Source organism: Crocodylus porosus, unplaced genomic scaffold, assembly GCF_001723895.1.
Source record: "Crocodylus porosus isolate Cpor-Errol unplaced genomic scaffold, CroPor_comp1, whole genome shotgun sequence".
NCBI lineage: Eukaryota > Metazoa > Chordata > Crocodylia > Crocodylidae > Crocodylus > Crocodylus porosus.
This window is the reverse complement of record NW_017728947.1, coordinates 43,222,102-43,245,404: the sequence shown is the minus strand read 5'-3', so window position 1 is coordinate 43,245,404 and position 23,303 is coordinate 43,222,102. Positions and strand designations below refer to the sequence as shown.

Below are 23,303 nucleotides of genomic sequence, written 5' to 3'. Positions count from 1 at the left end.
CCCTGTTTCACAGAATGGGCTGTAGTCCACCTTTTCCAGTTCTATCCCACTAACAGTAAATAGGAAAAAAATGGATTTCGCAGAGTGTCCCGAGAGTCAGTATAGTGTTGGGTTCTAGCTTTGTTCTGTGGCTATTTCAGTCTGCATGCTGCCTTTTGGTGTCACATGACTGACCAAGAGGCTCAGATCTGTTTCTTCTTTTTCTAGGAATTTCTCCTCAGATGGAAGTAACATGTGTCCCCACTTCCACCAGCACAGTGTCTTCATCCATAGGGAACACAAATGGGGAGGAAGTGGGGCCTTCAGTCTACCTGGAAAGGCTAAAAATCCTCAGGCAGCGCTGTGGTCTTGACAATGCAAAGGTATTGTACTTCTACAGACTTGTATAAATCTACTTAGGGAACTGGTCTATGTAGTGTGATAGGACTGCTCACTTGAATGCTAGCTATGTAGCACACAGGCTTTGATGCCAATCATTGCTCTTGATTCCTACTGCATGTTCTCATCATTAGTGGTGTAGGTGCAGTTAAAATTGTTGTCTGACTTAGTCGGCTTACGCTTCAGTTTCCTTCTGTCTGCTGCACTGATGTAGACACAGCTTGCTGCTTTTGATCTGGAGTCTGGTAGCTTGTCCAGTAACAGTTGCGGGGAGAGGCTGAATAACTGGCTTGTGATCGCTGGTGTCTAAGGAGGTGTCAGGAATACTGTGGGGTTTATATCTGCTGCATGTGCTAATTTTGCCTCCCCTTAGATCTGTGAAACTGATGCATCTCCTACTTTTTTTAAAGGTTAGGTTAATGCTGTACACCTGCCTAGGGCTTGCTGGTTTCTCAAGGTTAATGTCTGCTTTCTCATGTGATCCAGGAGTTTGGATCACTGAGTGTCTTAAACAAAGATGCTCTAAAACAAGTCAGCACTCTAAAGTGAGGGCTGTTGTGGGGTTGTATCTTGGTTGTGTGGGATTCTGAGGCAGACATTAATTCTGAATGAGTTCTGTCTATAATGCCAGAAACCTTCAGTAAATCCCCACATATACATGGATATCTTTTTAAAGATGAAAAATATTGCTGAAAAATATTATGCCTGTCCCTTCAGATGTGCCAGAGACACCTGGACTGTCCACAATGCATGTGGCAGAGGTACGTGTACAGCACTATCCTGACCTTTTTAAGGTCTGAAATGCATATCGGCCTTACAGCTCTGGAGGGCAAAGTCGCACACACTGCAGGTGTGCATTCCTCTGTTACTGATAGCAGAAGAAGCCTCAGCTCATCAGGAGAACCTGACTCAATTCAGAGAGGGTCTTATCAGGCTATCCTAAGACTCCTGTCCTCTCAGTCTTTTTAGAATCTGAGTCCTCAGCACCACACAGGATTTTAGCTTATCCTGGGCCTAAATAAAGCAGGACTCAAATCTCTTCCCAACTTGATGTCAAACTGTTGATGACTACTCATTGAGCATAATGACATAACTAGCTAAGTAACCATACAGTACTTTCATCTAGTCTGTATTTCCTTAGTTTAGCAATAAGAATGTCATAGGAGACGGTGTGAGAAACCTTGCTAAAGTTCAAGTGGTGTGCTCGCTGCTCCCCACGTACCCCCCTAATCACCCCTAGAGCTTGTCTCCTTGTTATGGAAGGGAATCGGATTGGTCGGGCATGATTTGCCCTTGATGAATCCACTTTGGCTGTTTCTGATCACTTTGATCTCTTCTAGGTACTTAGAAGTAGGCTTGGCCCACTCCATTATTTTTCCTGGTATTGAGGTCAGATTAACTGGTTTAATTCCCCAGATCTTTCTTCGCTTTCTTAAAGATGGGTCCTGTATTTTCCCTTTTCCAGTTACCTATACTTCACCTAACCTCCTCAGATTCTCCAGTGGCTCCAAAATTACCTCAGCCAATTCCTTTGGTACCCTAGGGTACATCCTGTCTGGCTTTACTAATTTGAAAACATCTAATTTCTCTAAATAACCCCTAATCTGGTCTTTCACTATTCTAGACTGCTGATCTCTTCCCCTATTCTTGCTGCCAGCTGGACTTGTTATGATAGCTGATCTTGTTCCTAAAAACTGAAGTAAAAAAAGCATTAGATATTTCAGCCTTCTCTGCATCATCTGTTATTGGATGCATTAAAAAAAATTAGTAAGGGCACAGATTTTCTTAGTTTTTCTCTTTTAACATACTTGTAGAATCCTTTTTTCATCCCTTTTACATTCCTTGATAGTTTCAAAACCTGCCTCAGCCTTCCTGTTGTTTTTCTCCGTGCATATTAGGTTATACTCTAACCTAATAATATTGCCAAGTTTCTACTTTCAGCTGGGTTCCTTTTTGAGTTTCAGCTCACAGTTCACTGTTTAACCAGGTTTACTTCCTGCTGCAATTCCTATTTTTACTTTGCATTGGGATAGTTTTACCCCTGTGCTATTAAAGACACCTTAAAAGTACAACCAGCCTTTTTGGGCTGCTTTTAATTCTAAGGGTTGCCTCCCAAGGGATGGTGCCACCAGTTCCCTGAGCTTGTTAAAGTCTACTTTTCTGAAAAGTGACTTTGTACTGCTCTCTTTCCTTCCTTTCCTTAGGTTCTTGAAATCTATATTTTTATGGTCACAGTCATCAGTTACCTTTCTCCTTCACATTCTTAACTGCTTCCTTCCTGTTTGTGAGCAGCAGGTCAAAGTTGCCCTCTTCACCGCCTGTACCAAAAAATTATCTATGACAATCCAAGAACGTAATGGACTACCTGTGCACTACTGCGTTGCCCTTCTAGTAGATGCTGTGGTATTTGAAGTGTGACACATGAAGACCATGTCCTTTGACTTGAAAACTTCAGTTGGGTGTTTCAAAAAAGGCTTGTCTACCTCTTCCTCCTGACTTGGTCTGTAGGGCTAAGTACAAGCAGTCAAAAAGCCCAAGGCTGAATCGATTCACCCTTTTCAGGTTAGTCTAAACTGCTTAGATTGAACTGATTAAAACAAGTGAACAGACATTCATTTTTGATACCAGAAATGCAGCCACATGCCTGCAGTGGCCCAGGCCAGAAGCAAGGGGTTGCTACAGCATGTCTGCCTTCTCAGATGAAGCAAACAGTTTGGGCCAGAGCTATCCTACCCGCTCTGCAAGCATCTTAGGATGCTGGGGAGTGCTGCAAGTCTGGAGGGGACCTGGGACAGAGTTCAATAAACCATTTTAACCTAAATCAGTTGCATCTGATCCTACATTCATCAAGCTTTATCTTGAGCTGGTTTCTGACCTGGACCTAGAGACTTTAACAGGCCAACCTTTCACTTCAGTCTGCACCTCAGAACAAACACACATCTTGTTCATGTATTAGAGCAACACCACCTCCCTTTTCCTTCCTGAACAGTTTACATCATCCATGACAGCACTCCAGAGGTGAACTATCCCACCACCTCTCTTTTATTCCAATTGCATCATAATTCCCTGTTTGTACTAGGACTTGGGTTTCTTTTTGCTTATTCCTCATGTATCTTGTGTTTAATGTACAAAGTTTTTAGGTAGTTAACAGACTGCCTTAAGTTCTCTGGGAACGTTAAGGCTTCCCCTATTGCTTGCTTATACTTTTTTTTTTTTTATCTAGGTCTGTTGGCTCTTTAGTCACCCCTGAACTTTAGTCTTTGTCCTCCACCCCCAGTCAACTCAGTTTAAACCCTCCTTACTAAGCTAGCAAGCCTGAAAACAAAAATCATCTTCCCCTTCCTATCCCCCCTTCATTTGGTGGACGCCATCTATTTCCAGCAGTCCTTCATGGAACGTAACTCCGTGGTCAAAGAAGCTAGTTTTGCTGGCGACACCATCTATGCAGCTATATATTGATCCCTAGGATGCACCTGCTCCTGTCTGGGCCTTTACCTTTGACTTGGAAGGATTGATGAGAACACCACCTCCTGAGCCCTGTGGTTGCGTCTGATCTGCTTAGGGTCACCCCTGCAGTATCACTAGTTCCCGAATTGGTAGACAACATGGGGTAGTAGTCAGAGGGCTGGATGAGTCTCTACAGCGTTTCCGTAACGTCTGGGATCCAGGCTTCTGGCAAGTAGCAAACCTCCTAAGTCAACAGATCAGGCCAGCAGACTGAGGCCTCTGTCCCCTGCAGAAGGTAGTTGCCAGCCACCACCATCCATTGCACCCTCTTGGTTGGCAGTGCTCTTGATTTGTTCTAGCTTTTGGAGTACATGGCTTGGTCTCTCACAACAATGGAGTTAGGTTCCTCTTCTTCTGATGCTAGGATTTTGGGTCTGTTCTCTAGCTGGACACATGCAGGTTCAAAAGTGGAGAGCTGTCTGATACCAGAAGTGACAAGCAGTTTCCACCTTTCTGAGAGTCTAGGTTGTCTGTCCTGTAACACCTTCTCTAGCTCTCCCTTGTCCATGATGCTGAAGATCTCTCTGTATGCTGAGTCAATTAAGTCCTTTCTCTCCCAGATGCTTTTGAGGCTATCTGCCTCCTATAGCTCCCCTACCTGGGTTCTGGGGGTTCCACCTCTCACACTACAAGCATTTTCCCTCACCTGTCTGTTCTTGGCAGGGATATGCAGATTATAATCCCTGCAAAGGTAAACCAGGACTTGTGTGGAAGCTTTGGAGGTCAGTTTGCCAGAACTAGTACAGGCAAAGGAAGAGGTGGCAGTTGCTTCAGCATTGTGACATCTTCTAACCACTTCACTAATTCTTTTTCAGTCTCTTTTCTCTTCTGCTGCTACTTCGTAGAACTTCTTTCTTCCTTTATCTGCTGCTTCTCAGCAAGCTTGTGCTGAAGTAGTGTTTAAAAACTGGCTGTAGCAAACTCCTGTTTCCTGAACTATTCATTGGTTCCTGCTGCCACTAATTTGCTGGAATTCTGACTGGCTTAATCTTTCTGTGTGACTGTGGGTCTTACTGTAGATATTTGTGTTTTAAGTAGTAGGGACTAGTACAAATGGTTATGGGCATGCTCAGTTTTGCAGAACTTTAGCTCTAGTAAGACAGGAAATTTTAATCCAAATGAGAAACAAAGGGTCCAGTTTTCAGGTGAGTTAATAACCAAGTGTCTCTACTGTGAGTAATGTAAATCTTTTGACTAAGCCTGGTAGGTCTTGTGGAAAATGTTACTATGCAATAATATTATCATCTCGTATAGAAGATTCTGTTACATGTGCGTGTAGTCAAAAGTGCACAATGCATTCCAGTTATTGTTAAGATGAACTGTTGATCATTTCTTTCTGAGTAGTTTAATAATATACCACGATGTGTCTTTTATGTTATAACTTGTCCTGGGAATGAAAAAGTTGGAATGTAGGCACAGTGCTTTGTCTTGGCTGGTTCCGACTTCTGTTAGTGATTGGGGGAAAAAAAACAAAATGCTTTTGCTTTTCACATCTGTTCTCTTTGAGGGCAAGGCCTTACTGCCTTTAAATAACATTTCACATTTTCCCTGCCCCATAGCAGGAAGACAGAGCACCACTAACATCGCTGCTTTCCAAACCAGCAGTCCCTACAGTTGCGTCCTCCACAGATATGCTCCACAGTAAGCTCTCACAACTCCGTGAATCACGGGAACAGTACCAACATTTGGACCTGGACTCCAATCAGACTCACTCCTCTGGCATTGGAACCACCACATCCTCCTCTTCCACAGCAGCCAATATTGATGACTTGAAAAAAAGACTGGAGAGAATAAAAAGCAGTCGCAAATAAAGCTCCATGAGGGACATCATGGCTGCAGCTTGAGCTGTCTTCAGCTTTAGTTTACTAAACTAGAAGTCTTCATAGTTAAAGTGGCCTCATTTAGGCCTAGTGTATACAAACTGGTTTATGTATAATACAGTGGATTTTGGGGAGGATCTGAGTCATTGTGGCACAAGTATTTGTACATACTCTGCTTCTCAGTGAGCATCTCTTGACAATAGAAGACTGTCTGTGTATTAGTTTTAGTGTACAGACCTGTAAACAGCCATCCTCCTGCTCAGACTAGTTTCTCATAACTTGGGTTTTTATTTGTAAAATTGTCTTAAGATCTTTTTCCTAGCTCTTAACTCCTAGAAGCTCTTTAGTGGTTTCACTTTTAATTTTGTGAATTCTTCTCCATGTAATCCTTGAACTGTTGATTCTGTATGGACGCATGGCATGAAGTAACTAATTTAAGTGTCTTTTGTAAATAAAGTTTGGATTAACTATACCAGTCTCTGTAGGAGCAGCAGCAACTATTGGTGAGATTAGAAGCCACTTGGTGTTGCTGGATGCTCATGCCTGGGCATTTGAGCTGAAACCAGCTCTTGATTTGAACCTTGGCATTGGAATGTAGCATTGAGAAACTGGACTCCTGAGAAAATATGTCCTATCTAGCCATTGGAGGGAGCCCTGAGATTTTGCATTCCTTTTTATCAGAAGTACTTTTGCTATATTAATGCACTGCTTTTTGTTTACTCAGTGTTTTTTGTAAAGAAGTTGGAAAAGAATAGCCCAACAAATGTCTAGCAACTAGTTGTTTGAAATCTTTGGTCCCTGTGAAGGAGCTACCCAGATCAAGCAGTTCCTTTGTGAATAAGTCTGGTGATGTGTCTGCCTTTTGCCTTTTCCAAAGGAAGGGGACTGGGTAACATTTTCTGAGGCACAGAAATGTTTAAGTAAGCAGTACTCTAGTTTCAGTGTATGTGTTGGACTTCTTGCTCAGTGGTCTTCTTCATAAAGCTCTCTTGAAAGCAGGTGGATATTGGCGCACACAGTCATTGAACTTAGAGGCATCTAACTTCGGCAGATTCTATCTCGGATCTTTCTAAATGAAGTGATCGGATATTATCTGGTAATGTCAGTTTGTGAAAGTTGTGATAAGAGAATGTCCTTAGGCCACTGCCTCTGAAAAATGCTTAAATGTTCAAGACCTGGACTCAGCCTGCTGATCGCTTCTCTGGCAGGGAGGATAGGGGGGTTGTCTTCATTTGGCTGTTTGGCTCTCATGTGCTGTTCATGGAGTATAAATGTACATCTGCTCCTGAGCAGTAATCTCTGAGGTGTTCAAGATCTTGTGACATAAGAGACTTGCATAGCATCTTTTTATTTTAGAGCCTAAACTCTTCCTTTTTTTAAAAGTTCTGTTCTTACTATCTCTTACCCAGACCAGCAGCTTCTGCCCCTAATTCAGTCTTGGCTGAATATTTATGGCATGTATGCAAAAATATAGCGTAACTTTGTATTTATGCACAGCAGTTCTGTGCTGCAGCTTCTGCAGAAGACTGAGATTTAGTTTTGCACAGAAACTCGGGGTCTGGAGTTCAGGTGAGCTGTAATCTGCTGTGGTGAGTCTGTGTAATGAGTCTCTTGAAGGCATTTTCTTGCCAACATCACATTTTACTACTTAATGTTCATCACTTACACTGCCATTCTGTCTCTGGCATGCTTCTGTTTACTTATCTTGAAAACACTACTAGCTTGTGGTAGCTTGTATCCTTTGCAGTAGAATAGAGTTCAGTCATGGAAATGTCAGCTGGAGCATTTGGAGTGAAGGTGTGGCCAGTTTGTGTTTAACTGGCATTGGAGCCATTCCTGTTGCCACTCATTGGTACTGTTTCTTGAAGCGAAGAAAACACCAGCTGTTTCCTGGGTTCTAGCTGGCTTTTTGCACAATTTCTAAGAGCTGCAGGTTTTAAATGAGTAATACATTCCCATTTGTTGAAAATGCTGCATTCTTTCAGAATTAACAATTGCTAATTAACTCTAGATACATAGTGACCAATAAATGCAATGCCTGTCAAACCTGTACAATATTAATGTACATGTGAACCTTAGTTTAGCAGCTAAGATCAGAAGCAATTGAATATCAATAGTAGAAAGCAGGTGTTTACTTTTAGTTGGGGTTTTTGCCCTGTGCTGTCTCTGTACTATGTGGTTGGACTCAATACCCTGGAAATTTTGGCTTCACGTTTTTAGGCTTTCATTCAAAAAGTACACGTAATCGTGAGCCCAGAACAAATGTTTAAACATTAAACTGACTTAAAAAATGAGTTCCTCTGTATTGTTTGCAGTAGGCTAGCACTGAAAGTGGTGCTACTTTTTTTTTTGTCACCATTAAGCAAGGAGAAAATATACTTGGATTCACCACTTCTAACCAGCTAAGGGAGAGAGCAAAGCACTTAGTTTATAGAAGCCCTTAATATGACAAAGAGCTGTTATCTATTCTGGTTCTGTAAGCTAGTAGGATGCCTGTTCTAGTCTTCCCTCACAATCCCTATGAGACTGCTCTTGCTTACAGTGCTGAAATGGTGATAATGGTGGACAGAATTCAGTTTTTCATAGATAATATAGATGTTTATTTTAAGCATTTGTTTCAGTTTTTATCGATTTTATATATTTTTTCCAGGGTTGCACACACTTAGGAGTGGGTGGGTAGACTATTTATTAAAGACAGTATAATATTATTATAGCACCATTTAATTGCCTATTGCAACAAATATAACCACTGTAGGACTGCCACCAGCTGAGCAACAGTGCTGCCATCAATCTGGGCTCTGCTCACTTGTAGCTCCCTTGTCTGCTTTGTTACTTCCTCTTCCTTTGTTTCCAGTCTCCTGGGGTTTCTGAGAGTTGCAGTCCAAACTATAGTCTTATGTCCCCTTTCTATACATTTTGTTGTTAATTATGGAAATATTTTTTTCCATGGGTCAGTGTGAGGTGAAACTGATGTTCATTGGCATTTCACCCTTTTTTTTTTTTTTTTTAAACAATCAAATCCTGCCAAGCCTATTTATAAGTTACCCAGCTGTGAGGAAAAGGACCATAATTAAATCCTGGCAGTTTAGAATAATAACGTTCTTTATCCCTACAGTTGACCCAAACAGCCTTCTTGCAGCTTAGCTCTCTCTTAATATAGTGGAACAAGGAGGTTGGGAGAAAGTTGTGGCAGGATGATTTCCCTGAGAAAAAGAACCTCAGGTTATACTTATAGCAGACAGTAAGAGAAGTGAATGTACCTATTTGGGAGCTATCTTCTTCAACTCATCATTTCACTGTTGATCATTGCCTTCCTCAGGCTAATACAGAAAACATCCTGACCACTGAGAGGAGTTCTATGTTCAGAATAGTTTTTTTTCTGGATCAGCTGGAACATAGTTTGAGGTAGGGACAAGAGACTGTTTTGGACAAACACCATCAGCTGCTTAGTTTGTGACTATACTTCCCACAACCTTATGTTTGTGCATGTTAGAAACTGAATGGGTAAGGAGGTTTAAGGATTAATTTAGTTAGCTTGCTACCTACATGCAGAGTTTCTCACAATGTTGCTAATGCTCAGATCCATACTTGTGGGAGCATGAATTAACCAAGTAGTTCTAAAATTGTGTTCCTTCAGGACTTCCCACCCAGAAAGAAGGCAGGATTGTTAATACTAACACTTTATTTATTAGTAAATTTACTTCCAGAGATTATCTTTTTCCTTTTTGTACATCTCAAGCCATCTTAAGCAAAAAACCTTAACTGTATTTCTAAACATCGAAGCAGAGAGAAACTGTGCTGGAAACAGTGGAGAAATGAGAAGACCTTCCTTTATTGCCCGTGTTTGCTGATGGTTTTTTGTATCCACCTCTTCAGGCGAAATACGTGGGTGTAAAATCCGTATTTACCATCACGGTCGCATCCTTCTCCCCATGAGACGATTCCCACCTGATACCAGCGGTCATCAGGGTTCTAAAGGAAGAGGAAAACAAATTTACTATTCTCCAAAGAGTCACAGAGACAAGATTTCATGGGAGTTTCATAAACCAGGACTCTAATATGCTGGATTTGTAGATAGTACTGAGCAGTTAGACTGCCAGAGGGCTTAGGCAGACACTCTCACTGCAAACAATTTTAACCGATTTCACAGGAAGCATACCAGTAATCTCTTTAACAGCTGGACCTCAGTGTGCACTGCTGTCTGTAGGAACTGGGTGGGATTGGCTTAAATGTGTTTTAGGAATAAGATAAGGATCTGCTGTGTTAGGGTAACTGCAGTACTAGCCATCTGGGGCTTTCCATTGTCACTGCTGCCATAAAGAACATAAGGCTTTGGCTGAGAGACCCTGCCACATGTCCCAGGAGCAGACCGCTCCTTTGGTGCTTGTTGTACATACCTTCATGACGAAAGGGCCTCCACTATCCCCCTCACAGGCATCCCCTCTCTTGGTATCTTCAGCACTGTAACCTGTAGGCCATGAAAAGAAGGTCAAAAGGCATCTGATCAGAGAGGAAAGGAGTAGTCTTTCCTCCACCACCTTTTGGGCATCTTCCATTTCTATCCTTAGCTGCCGCACGGCCGTTGAGACTAGCCATGTGGACTAACCAGCGGTTTCCAGCTTACCACCCTTGCTCTCATCTCAAACGCAGGAGCAAGAGAACAGTCTTCTCCAGGCATACCCGCCCACACCTACCTGCGCAGAACATGTTGTCAGTGATTTTGATCTTGGTGGATGCCCTGCAGTTCTGCTGAGCAACAATGGGGAGGTTCACTTGCTGCAAAACTGGAGGCAGGGAAGCAGGGGTAGAGCTCCAGGTCTCAAAGAGGTTTCCCCAGCCAGAAACCCGCCCTTTGTATCCCTCTAACATTAGGCTGCAAAAAAGAAACAAGGGTATGAGGTTACAGCCACGTAGTGACATGATGCATTCCCTCTCTACTGGTTTGATGATCCTCAGTCCTGTGGCAAGGGCACCTTACCAGCTGACTCTGTTGCACCAAGCCTACTTATAGCTGCCCCCTTCCAGTTCTTTACTGTGACCCAAAGGTACCCCCCCATTCCTGACTTTAGACTGTAGCCTTGTTACCGTTGCACAATCTCTTTGGTAGGCAGGCAGATGGGGTGGATGAAGTTACTGAAGGTAACAGGTTTCTTCAAGTGCATCAGTGCAATGTCTCGATCCAGGTTGTCTTTCCAGTTGTACCTGGGGTGGATGATGATTTTATCCAGCAAAACTATCTTCTCTTGGTTCCGTTCATACCTGTACAGTTCCCAGAGGAAGGAGAAAAGTGACTGCCCTGGGTTGCTCAAGATGACTTGTGCCCTCCACCAAGAAACCCTCTCTCTGTACAATAGGAAAAGGATCCCAGGGAGGACTGCAAAGAGGCAGCCTGATCTCCCTTTGATTAGGAGCTTGGGGAGCAGCAGCAAGCAGCATTGGAGCACACTTGCAAAGGAAAGCACATGACACTAGTCAGGTCCTCAGGGTGTTTTCTGGGTATTAGATGGCATCCTTCCCAGACCCTAGCCTCATTTTCTCTCTGGTAAACTCCAGTGATGACCTCCCCATCAAAGCTCTTACTTTGCCCTGTAGTGCTTGCCAATGCGCACCAAGAGGTCATCTGTGGTGAAGTTCTTGTCCCAGGGTGGGTAAAAAAGACAATGAGCAGCAGTCAGGATCCAGCGGTCACTGATGAGACTGGCCCCACACAGCAGCTCTTGTGGATTCTTCCTGAAGAGCATCACCTGCCTAGAGGGATAGGGATGGAGAGAGCTTCTCTTAGGACCACTAGCTCAGCTGGCTGAATGTTTCTGTGTGCTTCACAGCAGTGGCAGAGTTTGTGCCGAGCCAGGACCATGTCCAGCTATGAGAACCCAGAACTAAGGACTATTCTAGTCCCTGCTGTGGCTACCAGTAGAGCCACCTGCTCCTGGGCTGGAAACAGTGCTGGAAACAGTCTGCAGACTACTGTGGACTTCACGCCATAGGGTAGAGAGTCTCTCCCCCAGCTGTAGCAGTACTACCAAGTCATCCTCTAGGCAGGCTACAAGCAGAGGTAATGCTGGCTCTGTGCTAGCTGACTGTCCTGGCTTGAGCTGAAGACAAAGAGTGCAGAAAGAGTCACAGGAAATAACATGAAGAAATAGCACTTACCAGGGAGCACTGCCAACTTCTGCGTCTTCCCCCTTCACAACCCGGCCTTCTATGTAGGACTCCAGCAGGTCCTTCTCTGTTTTATCAGCAACGTTCTTCTTCTCAAATAGAGGGCGGATGCCACAATCTGGGAAGACAGGCAGCCTGGCTCTTATTCTGTCCAATTCACAATAGAGGGAGCCTGTCTACAGCCAGTATACTAAGCTGGGAAAGCCTGAAACTACAGCATTTAGTAGCTTTGTGCTCAGTTATGGCTTATGCCCCACTCTCTCCTGTGCTTCTTGCTGGGAGAGACTGGGACTGGACTGTCTGAGAGCTCTCCACAGCCAGCATGTTTGTACCATCTATAGCACTCTGCTCTAAGTGCAGGGAGCTCCCCTTCAGCAGCTCCTGCAGGGGAAAGCTAAGGCTTGCTGCAGTAATTGGAGGTTCAGCTTGGAGGTAAGGTGTTAGACAAAGCCTAACATAGTTTTAGCCCCCATTCCTCCTTTCAGCACAGCATTCAACAGACTTGGTGTTCTGAAGACGACTGCAATGTGGGAAGTAGCTGCCCCTTTCCAGTGTTCTTGGTGCTGTGGCTGGGCCTCCAGGGTCTTTTGCTCACCTGCTTCACCTGAACCAAAAGTCTTAGGATCAAAGAAGACCTTATACTCTGGGATACTCGTCCGTCCTATGAATACAGCCTCCTCAACCTCAACGTTGTCCAGAGGGCTGTCTGAGAGAGAGAGAGAGAGAGACATGTTAAAAGGCAAGGCTGCAATGGGCTGCACCCTTCCCATGCTCAGTGGGGCTAGTACAAGCCTTGTAGTTTAAAGCAAGACCCAATTTGTCAAGTTCTGCCCACACTTCTGGGCCAGTGCAAGAGCAAACAAGAAGCATCCTGGTGGCTGGCAAAGTGGAAGGTGAGTGGGGGAGGTTGTTCTCCAGTAAAGGGATCCTGCTAACCTCATGTAACCCTGCATCAACTTCCACCCGAGGGTGACATATCCATATGGCCTCCCACAAGCCCTTGGACCACCCAACGCCCTCCTCACCACAAGCTGCTTGAGTTTCCTTCCTCAGACCTAGGCCGTTCATTGTAGTGCCATATTCCACTGGCTAGTGTAGGTTGCCTCTAACCAGCCAGCCCAACATCCTTGCTCTAGTAGCACCACCTCCCACCCTTCCACGGCTCCTCACCACAGTAGTGCAGGTCACAGTACTCAAAGTTATCTGGCTCTTCCTGTGTCACACACCAGACACCCTCCTCATCGCCGTCCGGGTTCCGGCAGTAATTCTCCACTAGTGAAACTTCTGGGATGAGCGTTTTTCCTTGGAGTATTTCCTTTGCTTTCTCTGAGTTCCATGGCAGACACTTGTCCCCAGACAGAGTCACAGAGAGGTTCCCAGTGTAATACACCCCCCTTTCCTCCACACATGGCTGCTTTGTTCTTGGGCTTGGTGGGTGGGACCGTGGATTAAATGGGACTGTAGTTGCGTCCTGCCCTAAAAAAGAAAGCACGGAGCAGCTGTGATCAGACTCTTGGCCCTGCAGTGGGAAGGGTGGCTACTGGGATCTGACTACAGCCTGGCTTCCACCTGGCTTCAGAGCTACCTCGGTATATCCCATTTCTCCATAGGATGTTCATTGTGCTTGAGAGCACTTCATCTTGAATCCCATCCATGCATGGGAGACTACAGTGAGCAGCAATGTGAGGTGTTACTGAAGCTGTCCCTCTTCCCACTTTCCTGGTGCTCTGGACTGTCACACAGGTGCTACTGGGGAAACAGAGGCAGAAATCCAGAGCAGAAGGATGTCTGTACTCATGCCGCAACCTGGCAGCTCAGGAACAACTAGTAACAAGCTTTATAGGAAGTTACCCAGGAAGCCGTCTCTAATCTACAGCCACCACAGCTCTCTAGTCAGCAAGGAAGGTAGGGTTGCCAACCCTCCAGGATTGCCCTGGAGTCTCCCGGAAGTAGATACAAATCTCCAGGAGAGTCACCTGGGAGATAAATGATAGGGCATTCATTAAAATAAATATTAAATGTTGAATCTGATTTATACAGTAGGCTGGTAGGTTTTTAAAATGCAATAGTAGTGTGCATTTGCCTCCCTGACATCAAGTCTAAGCAGTGTAATCCGTGACTGATGTATACAAGTTCACGTTTTATGATATGGGCACGTTGGTGTTCCAGAAACCTCCTGGAAAAGATTCAGAGTTTGCAACCCTACAGGAAGGGTAGTTTGTGTTTGAGAGCTTATCTAACATCTCTCCCCATTATGCTGTTGGTCCAGTACCAGGCATACTCCAGCTCAGCTCTACTTCTTTGCCACTATGGGAACCCAGTGCTGGGGTGGTGCTGGTAAGGGCTGTCTTTCCACCACCAGCCATAGTAGTAGAACTGGTACACTTGTGTCATGGCACCCACTGCTGCAAGCAGCAGCTGGCTCAGTCCCAGTTTCAGAGAGCCTGCCCTTCCCTAGGGGAGCCATCCTGCTATGGCTCACTGTGTGTGAAAGGCTTCCAGTCAGCTGGAAAGCAAGCATGTGAAATGATGGGTAAAAGCTAGTAAACGTTTCTGCGATGGGTCAGACAAAGGCTGAGAAAGCTGACAGAGGAGGGCTAGATGGCCATTCCTTGTCATGGGAAAGGGAAGCAGTGGTGCTTCCTGATTACCTTAATTGTTTGGGAAGGGGGGGGGAAATCAAATGATCTTTGTCTCAGCCTAGATACTTCCCTTATTCAAAATAGCTGCTGTGCTGTTTCCTTGCAACTTCTGCATGTGAAAGTGCTGCTGCTACCAGTCATATAGCTACAAACTCCCACTGGTTTTAATGAACCTGAGGCCACTGTGTGTTTGGGGAAGATGGCTGCCACTTTGCAGGGAGGACACTGCGGGAAGAGGGGGTCTAACAGGAAGGGGCACTGAACTATGACAGAGAGGAGGGTTGGAGGAGAGTGGTGGGAAACAGGGACAGCAAAGGTAGAGTCAAAGGTTGAAGAGCATAGAAACTACATGAAGCAGCAGCTCTCTCATCAGGCAAGGGAGGGGACTGGAGAAGGCCGAAACAGTCGGTGGGGAATGAGCACCTGCATCTGGGTGCCTATTTGAAGTGGAATCCTGACTCCCAGAGCACCTCACACCCATGGGGAGCGGGGGATTTTATGTATAAGATTAAAACATCCAGGAAGTGAACCAAACAGGAGGATTTGCATGTTCAAAGCCTTGTGATTTGGAAGCCTGTGGTCAGAGATTTTGGGGTCCTTGGCAATGGCAGTACTGCCACAGGTACCATGAGGCAGCTCAGAGTAACTTTATTTAGGTCAGTCAAGAGAAGACAGTTTCAGAGGAGCCTAACCAAGATGGGTGAAGGGGCAGCTGATCTACATGTCCTTGCCTGATAGCAGAGCTTTCACACTCATAGGACGCACATTCTCCCTCCAGCCTTCCAGAAACCTCTCTTTGCACAGCCCCTTCCCCTTCTAGAAGTCCTTAGCATCTGCACAAATGCAGGCTATTCCCTGCTGGGAACCCACATCTCAGGGCCCAGGGTTGAGGCTCACCGCATACTGGAATAGAGCATGCCTCGCGTTGTACTGTGGGGTCTTGGGTGTAACACCAGGGCCCTTCTGGGTTGTTGTCTGGGTTTCGGCAGTAGTTTTCAGTGAGGCTGACATTTCCGTAGACGGTGAGATTAAACCTATGGGAAAAGATTGGTGAGGTAGGGACTGGACAGTAACCAGGAGAGCTCTTCCAGTCCAGGATGCATAGCCACCTCCATACCCTTGCCAGGACTCGGTATATAGGGAGGCAGGATATGAACTTACTCAGGTCGGTGAGGGTACTTGCTTCTCCATAATTGGCACTCGATCCCTGACTTGGTGACGTTAATTTTCCCCACATAGTTCTGTCCTGTTCCTAGGGCACATTCATCTGCCAGAATTGCAACACAGGATAAACTAGAGCCATGGGGCTACAAAGAGCATTTTTAGGGATCAGAGGTGCCATCCCACATCCCCCCAACTTGGGTTCTCACATACACTCTAGCCCCTGGCCCCACATCTCTCAAACTTTCCCTGCAACTCATCCTCTTCTGGACCTTAACCCAGAGTCCCAGGGCTTTGGCTAGGAGCATGGGGAAGCTGAGAATGTGATGAGGGATCTTTACTAGAGTAGGGGTTACTAGGATGTGTTGTGTACTAGGGATAACAGATGTTAGTCCAAGGAGAGTGTCAGGTTTTGTGAAGTGTTTAATGATGGAGAAAAAAGATATAGACTCTTTCTGCGTGGCTCCTTCCTCTGAAATTGCCCACCTGATGACCGCCTCACCATTCTAGATGTTCCTCCCAAACTCTGAAGGAAGTAGGTTACTTTGCATTAACTATCTCAAGAGGCTCAGGTAATTTTCATGCATCTCTTACCCTTTAGACAGTTATCCAGAGTTTCCCTGATTGTCCTCTGGGAATTACATACTGACAAAAAAAAACAGCCTGTTAGCTCAAAAGGACCCAGGTGTGCAGCACACCTCAAGTCAGTTTAAGGCAAGGATGGGCAATGATTTTGGGCTAAGGGCCGCTTACTGAGTTTTGGCAAGCCATTGAGGGTCTCATGACAGGTAGCCAGGGGCAGATAAATATTAATTTTCTAAATTTTTTAGGGGCCCCACGGGTCGGATAGAATGGCCTGGTGGGCTGCATCCAGCCCATGGGCTGCATTTACCCACCCTTGGCTTAAGGTCTAGGGGAGAGAGTACAGGTGTTCTGCCCCAGCAAGTAGGCCCAGCACAGGACCCAGCTGTCTGGGGCACAGCTGTACATGGTGAATGAGATCAGAGCAACTTACCTTGGTACTTTCTCCAGAATTCTGCCTGCAAAACAAAGGCAAACACTTAAGAGCAGAGAAACAGTATCAGCCCTGCCTGAGCTGCTGCAATTCAAACCAAAGCCAGGCACCATCTTGGCAAAAGAACAGGCCACACTGGAAAAAGGGAGCAAAGTGTAACTCTGCAGAGCTCATAGATAGGTATTGAGCCACAGTTCTCCCTATCAAATGTTGGGGCTGACCTGCTCCAAATCGGGGAGGACAATTTGTAGGCAATCTATTCCATTTCTGTCTTATCTATCTCAGCATTGCTGCAATGTCTAGGTGCTAGATCATTTCCAGGTGGGACATTACCCAGAGAATTACCCCACTTAAAACCCTTGTCCCCAGGCAAGTGAAGACTGGGCACCTTGAGTGAGTAATACTGGCAGTTTTGGCTTTGCCTGGGCTCAGCTGCTTTCTCCATTCTGGGCTTCAGTCCCCAAACTTTTATGTTTTCAACCCTGCAAGATCAGGCACCAGTGGGAGGTGGTATTGTTATCGCGGTATTGTCCCTTTGATATATTATTCATATTTGTGTTCTTGTGGAATTATCTGCAAACATTTAATTCTGGGAAGGCCATTTTGGTTGCCTTCATCTATTTTGTAACCCCTCTATTAACCTGAAACCAAAAAGTGCTGTCCAGGGAAGTTCTTGCATGAGCAGAAGACTAATAGTGAAGGGCCATTAATTCTTGATGAACTCCATTCAAATAGAAGCACCTTAAGACAAAAAGCTAGCTACTGCCTAAGGAAACCTGCCTGCCATATGGGCTAGTAGTCAAGTAAGGGTTATCTGACAGGAGTCTTTGACCATCAGATGAGGGCTTGAAATAGACCAGGGAAGTCACTTTGACAAGAAGGGAAAGGAAATTCTATGAAGATAGGTTTACCTAGAGTAGTGCTGGAAGAGAAGCCTGTGATGGAGGAGTGAGGTTCAGGAGATTGGTCCTGAAGCTTTGAAAGGACCAAGCAACTCCCAAGAAACCTTCAAGAGTGGTGAGGAAACAGGCAGGTAATTCTTACATCTCTTGTGTAGTCCAACAGTAATGAGGAATTTGGTTTATAAATCCCTTTGCAAAGTTTGTGTCTTACTGGTTTGAACCACATGTCCCATAGGGTAACATGTAGACCAGGCTACCCATGATGGTCAAACTCTAGAAAGCATGTGCATAAACTACTGGGGAGGAAGGGCTCAGCCTGGACCTTAGAGCATGGGGCAGGTGGGCCAAAGGTCCCACTTCAGGAAATGATACCAGGCAGAGAGGCTATACTTGGGAGAAGAGTGTAGAGGCCAGAGAAGGAAAGAGTACCTAGACCAGGGGTAGACAAACCCCACCCCCATACACATGCCACAGCATGCCTTTTGCTTGGCACATGCACCTTGGGGTAGATAGCAGGGGAGCCACAAAAGGCCCAATTCTTGTTTACCATGCAGCCCCAGACCCTTCCCTGAAGTCCTCCTTGAGGCGCATGTGCATTCACCTCCTGCAACAAATTGAGCAGGACTTCACAGACGTTGGTGCAGCTGATGGTGGCCTCCCTGCAGCCTGCTGTGAACAGCCTGGGTTCTGGTAGGGGCCTGCCCAGAGCCCGGGTTGGCTGTGGCAGGCAGCCGGGAGGCTGCAAGCAGCTGCACCAAGGTCCATGAGATTCCTGGACCAGCTTGTTGTTGACAGTCGGTGTGCATGTGCCTTGGCGCAGACGGTGGGGAAGAGGCTGAGGCTGCAATGCCACAACAAGGATCAGGCCCCTCATAGCTTCCCCATCATCTGCCCTGGTATGCCATACAAGTTGAGGTTGCAGGTGTTTTTGGCACTCTGCCCAACAATGTTGCCAAGCCCTGGCCCTGTTCAGGCCCAAAGGGGTCCCTGGCAAGCAGTGAGGTGAGCATCTTGCAGGCAGCTTCTTCCAGCGCAAGTCTTATGGGTAGGGATCATTGCTGGTGAAAGCTCAGTGTTTCCAGGCCCACACTGTTGTGCTGTATACCCACTGTTCATAACACAAGTTTTATCAGTTGTTTTAGACTAAAGGCAAAACTGGGATTAACCATTGGAAGTAGGGACTGAGAGTCATTTCCTAGAATGGTGCTTTCTTTCTTTAAGGGATGGGGGCTGAGTTTCCTCTTAGTTTCCTCTGAGTGTTTTGGCAACCATGATCCTTGGCTGTATGATGATCTGGAAGATGGGATGGAGTGCACCCTCAACAAGTTTATAGATAACATCAAGCTGGGGGAGTAGTAGATACAAGAGAGTACCTAGACAAATTAGAGAATTGAACCAAAAGAAAGCTCATGAAGTTCAATTACTAACAGTATACTGGGCTGCATTAGTAGGAGTGTTGCCAGCAGATTGAGGGAAGTGATTATTCCTCTTTGTTCAGCACTGGTGAGGCCACATCTGGAGTATTGTGTCTAGTTTTGAGCGCCCTACTACAGAAAGGATGTGGACAAATTAGAAAGTCCAGTGAAGGGTAGCAAAATTGGTTAGAGGCTGTGGTACATGACTTAGGAGGACAGGCTGAGGGAACTGGGCTTATTTAGTCTGGAGAAAAGAAGACTAAGGGGGGGATTTAATAGCAACCTTCAACTACCTGAAGGGGGGGGGGGGCACTTCAAAAAAGGATGGGGCTAAACTATTCTCAGTGGTGGCAGAGACAGGACACGGAGCCATAGTCTCAATTTGCAGCAAGGGAAGTTTAAGTTAGATATGAGGAAAAACTCTGAGGGTTGTAAAGCACTGGGACCGGTTACCCAGAGAGGTTGTAGAATCCCCATCCTTGGAGGTATTTAAGACCTAGATAGACAGAGCTTTGGCTGGGATGACCTAGTTGGGGATGGTCCTGCTTTGAGCAGGGGCTTGGACTAAATGACCTCCTGAGGTCCCTTCCAACCCTAATTTTGTATGATTCTGTGACTATCACTCCCTAAGGGAGCAAGCTGAGAGAACATCTCCTGGCAGCAGCATACTTACTGTGAGAGTGGTAGATTCGAGGGCTTCATAGGCCTCCTCATAGTTGCAGATCTCCTCTAAACACTCCCGCTCCAGGTTCCCTGGGAGCATCTCTTCCAGCAAGTTTTTGTTGGCACGTCGTGAGCGCTTGAGCATCGAGAATGCCTGTTGCTGCTCAAGGAACACTAATGAACCAGAACAGTAACCAGTCACTAGGGCCTTTTCTGCTTTGTAGGTGCCACGTCTGATCACGAACACTCAAAGGATGAGCCTGTCTCATTGCCTGTCCTCTTGTGTAATACACAGAATGGAAGAGACCCATCAAAACCTTTCAGATCCATCCCTGGGGCCCAGTGCAGGATTGGTCTTCCTATAAGGATTGTGATGACCCTAATGCACCCTGAATGATTGGACTGGATTCCCATATTCCCCTAGCACAGTGATTTTCTATCTTTTTAGACTTGAGGTACCCCATAGAAAATGTTAGCTTTTAGTTTTCACTTATTTTCTAACTATGGAAAAAAATAGAACAGTTTTACTATTGCAAAGAACTCAGAAAGACCATGACAGGTCAGAATGTTTTAAAGTATAGATTCCTATTTGAAATCCCTAGGTTTATCTTGTGAATCATCTTTGCATCACCTACCAGTGCTAGCAAGGCACTCTTGAAAGTATCTCAAGGCACTCCAGGGTGCCACAGCACCCTGGTTGAGAATCACTGCCCTAGCAAGGCAGTTCCTTTGGCTTGCTACTGGGGAGACATGTGTTTGTTGAAGCCAAAGTGCTCACTGTCCCTTGGACACTACATGCCAGCAGCTGTGTCTGTATCACTGAGCAGCCTGAGCTCACTGGTCATGCCAGGAAACAATTTCCATCTCTCTCTTCAGAGTCCCCGATACCCAATCACACTCCAGTCAGAGTTCCTGTAAATGGCCCTTCCCCCATTTACCCAATTAGCAGTGAAGAAGAGGGGACAGTCAGGGGTGTCACGTATGATGGGACTTTTCTCCATACCAGAGAAGCCAGGGTAGGCAGAAGCCCTGACAGGGAGCAGAAAAGAAGCACTAGGCACATGGACTCAGTCACAGTGCTCTGGGGAAGAGATAAAGGTTGGCCTGCTCTTTCCAGCCCCTTTATGCCATGTTTAAACAGAGGAGTGAAGTAGAAAACAACAGCTACCTATGGCCAAACCATGTTTCCAGGGGACAGTCTCTTGCATATCAAAGCCCACATGTGGCCAGCACAAAGCCCAGGACTAAGCAAGAATCTCTAGGGCTGGAGGCCTTTGAAATACAAAGTCAAATTGACCCCACAAAATCCAGAGCCATCCCATCCAGCCTTTTCACTCAAGACACGGGGTCTGCTGCATCTCCCTACATAGCAATAGGGAAGCCCTGCACTCTCCCTCTCCCTGGTCCTCAATTCACATTAATTCCTACCTTCTGTTTCTAACAGACTTTTCTGACTGCTACTCAGCCTTTCACACAGGCTCCTCCTTCCAGCTTCAGCTTGGGAATGAGGAAATCTAATTTATTTCTATCAAACCATCCATTGCTCCTCCCTTTCCCCAACACCCAGTCAACCCTTACCACCATCCTGGCTGAGCACAAGGTGCAGAAGGCAGAGAAGCAGTAAGCTGCCTAGCGTGCTGCCTCTGCTGTGTCCCATGTTGTACGCGCTGGCTGCAAGGGAATGCAGAAAGAACAGGACAAGTTGAGTCCGAGTCTGAACCCCACCTGGGTTAATATTGAACCAACATGAAGAAACAGGACCCAGGAGGTCACAGTGGTCAGGGACATTGGGGATGAGGTTCTTGTTATCCCTCCTCCTGCTGGCTTTTCCCTCCCCTCCAGTGACTTTTCACTTTCAATCATTTCATTGGCATGAGCAACACAAAAACAAAATGTTTCTAGGCCCCCCATGAGGCCAGGGTCACTATGCTGTCACAGGTGGGAAAAGAGGAGCAGAGCAACAAGAAAGGACTTGCTTGAGAAGCCAATCTGATCCAGCTCAGAGCAACACAGCTCCAAAACTCTCTGTTTCCACCGTTTCTAATTGCTGTTGGTACTACCACCCTGTCACCCTCAGGGGAAGCATCAGATTCACCTCATCCAGGTCTGACCTTCTCAGAAGACACAACACGTAGACAAGCACCTTGAGAGAGTCAAGCATTTCCAAGCCCTACCCCACAGCTTATCCACATGTTCAGCCCCTTGCTATCTGAGCACCATGACAGTCTACCAGGAAATCAGCTCCTTTCCTTTCTCTCCACAGCCAAGCAGCATGATTCACTGGTGAGGAAGGGAGCTGTTGCAGCCTGTTGTGAATTCAAACTGCACTTCCAGTTAAACAGAGCAACTCCCAGTCTGCATTTTCCACCACATGATCCCCCACACCCTGTGCAGTGAAGGGGCAGAGCTGGCATCCCCCTTCATCCTGCACCCATGGGAGAGTGGGCACATACTAATGAGGTGAAAAAGGAAGGAGAATAAGACAGTAAGATTATGCCCAGAAAACCTAGAGACCAAAAGTCTGGAGATGCAGGGAAACTGCCAGGACAGGGAAGCAAAACTAACTTGGAAATGGGAAGTCAAATGACTAAGAACCAGACTCCAGGAGATGGAGAAGAGCTGGCAGTGCATGTAGCCCATTAAAGCAGTGCTGAAACTTTCACCAGCATGTGTGACCTGTAAAAGTAACGTGGAGCAGGTCCAGAGTGCAGTAAATGAGGCTGGTGAAGTAGGAGGAACAATGTCTCCTAAAAACAAATCCCTTTGTTTAAACTGCTTTGTAGTAGGGAACCATTTTCCAAGCAGTTTGTCAGTGCATTAGCTGCGTCTTTAACTAGTGTTTGCTCTCTCCCTGATAGGAGTGCAAATATTAGCATTAGGGCAGCTGGGGGAGAACTCTTTGGCCACTAGTACAAAGACCAGTTCCACAGCCTCCCTCCCCTCCCCTCCCGGGAGGAGAGTAACACTCCCTGAGAGCTCTGGAGAATCCCTTTAGGAAGAGCCAAGATGCAGTCCAGACTGCCTGACAGGTCCTAGAGAAACACACAGCAGAGTATGAGAACCATCCAGAGGATTACACAAAGTGGGGAAAGAGCCTGGGAAAGGGAGGGAAGTGTGGGCTGTGAGGACACAGGTTGTTGGCATAGCTGGGAAAATGGCACATCAGCCAGAGGCCCTCAAATGTAGGAAGCAGCGTAAACAACCCCAGTCTGCAGTGCTTCTGATGGCCCAGGAAGGGCGCAGGTGGCCTTTGCACAGCTAATCAATTGTCTGGGGTGGGAAGCAGCGGGTCGTGGGCTGTCCTTGTGCTCTTTTTTCTCTGGTTTGTTTTTTTGGTCCTGAGCTAAGGGATTGTGGCAAGACTGGACCGTGAGCTCCCCACTCATCATAATGGACTTCAGAGAAAGAGGCATTTCTCTGCTTTCATGGAGATCATTTACAACTGTTCTGCTTCTTTCCTATCTAGCTTCCCAGAAGAAAGCAGGCAGGGAGGGGCCAGCAGAGGCAGAAAGGCTGGGTGACAGCTGAGGAACGAGGCAAGATTGTAGGCTTCTCCCCCATCCAGAGACTGCGTGCCACCAGGGACTGCCGGGCCCTTCTCCCCCGGGAGCCGCAGGGGAGAGCTCCGTCTCCCTCCG

The 23,303-nt window shown here is 46.2% G+C and overlaps 2 protein-coding genes across 5 annotated transcripts in view; one reads left to right on the top strand and one right to left on the bottom strand.

The window, feature by feature from the left end:
• The window catches only part of CKAP5 (cytoskeleton associated protein 5), a 77,962-nt gene extending 69,972 nt beyond the window's left edge, over positions 1-7,990 (top strand). For 3 of the 4 annotated variants that reach the window (XM_019551393.1, XM_019551391.1, XM_019551392.1), the window contains 2 exons: positions 208-362; positions 5,445-7,990. In XM_019551393.1, the coding sequence (XP_019406938.1) occupies positions 208-362; positions 5,445-5,696 (407 nt within the window). In that variant the 3' untranslated portion in view covers positions 5,697-7,990. The remainder of the gene's footprint in view (positions 1-207; positions 363-5,444) is intronic. The other variant, XM_019551395.1, reaches the window with a different exon arrangement.
• Positions 7,991-9,372: 1,382 nt separating this feature from the next.
• F2 (coagulation factor II, thrombin) lies at positions 9,373-21,398 on the bottom strand. The gene is made up of 14 exons (XM_019551396.1): positions 21,244-21,398; positions 19,676-19,839; positions 16,686-16,710; positions 16,265-16,315; positions 15,671-15,776; positions 15,407-15,543; positions 13,038-13,343; positions 12,463-12,573; positions 11,859-11,985; positions 11,286-11,453; positions 10,791-10,964; positions 10,400-10,578; positions 10,103-10,173; positions 9,373-9,677 (listed from the first exon to the last, which is right to left on the bottom strand). Exons 1-14 carry the CDS (start codon positions 21,320-21,322, stop codon positions 9,537-9,539), a joined length of 1,839 nt encoding a protein of 612 aa, XP_019406941.1. The 5' UTR covers positions 21,323-21,398; the 3' UTR covers positions 9,373-9,536.
• Between the last annotated feature and the right edge of the window lie 1,905 nt (positions 21,399-23,303).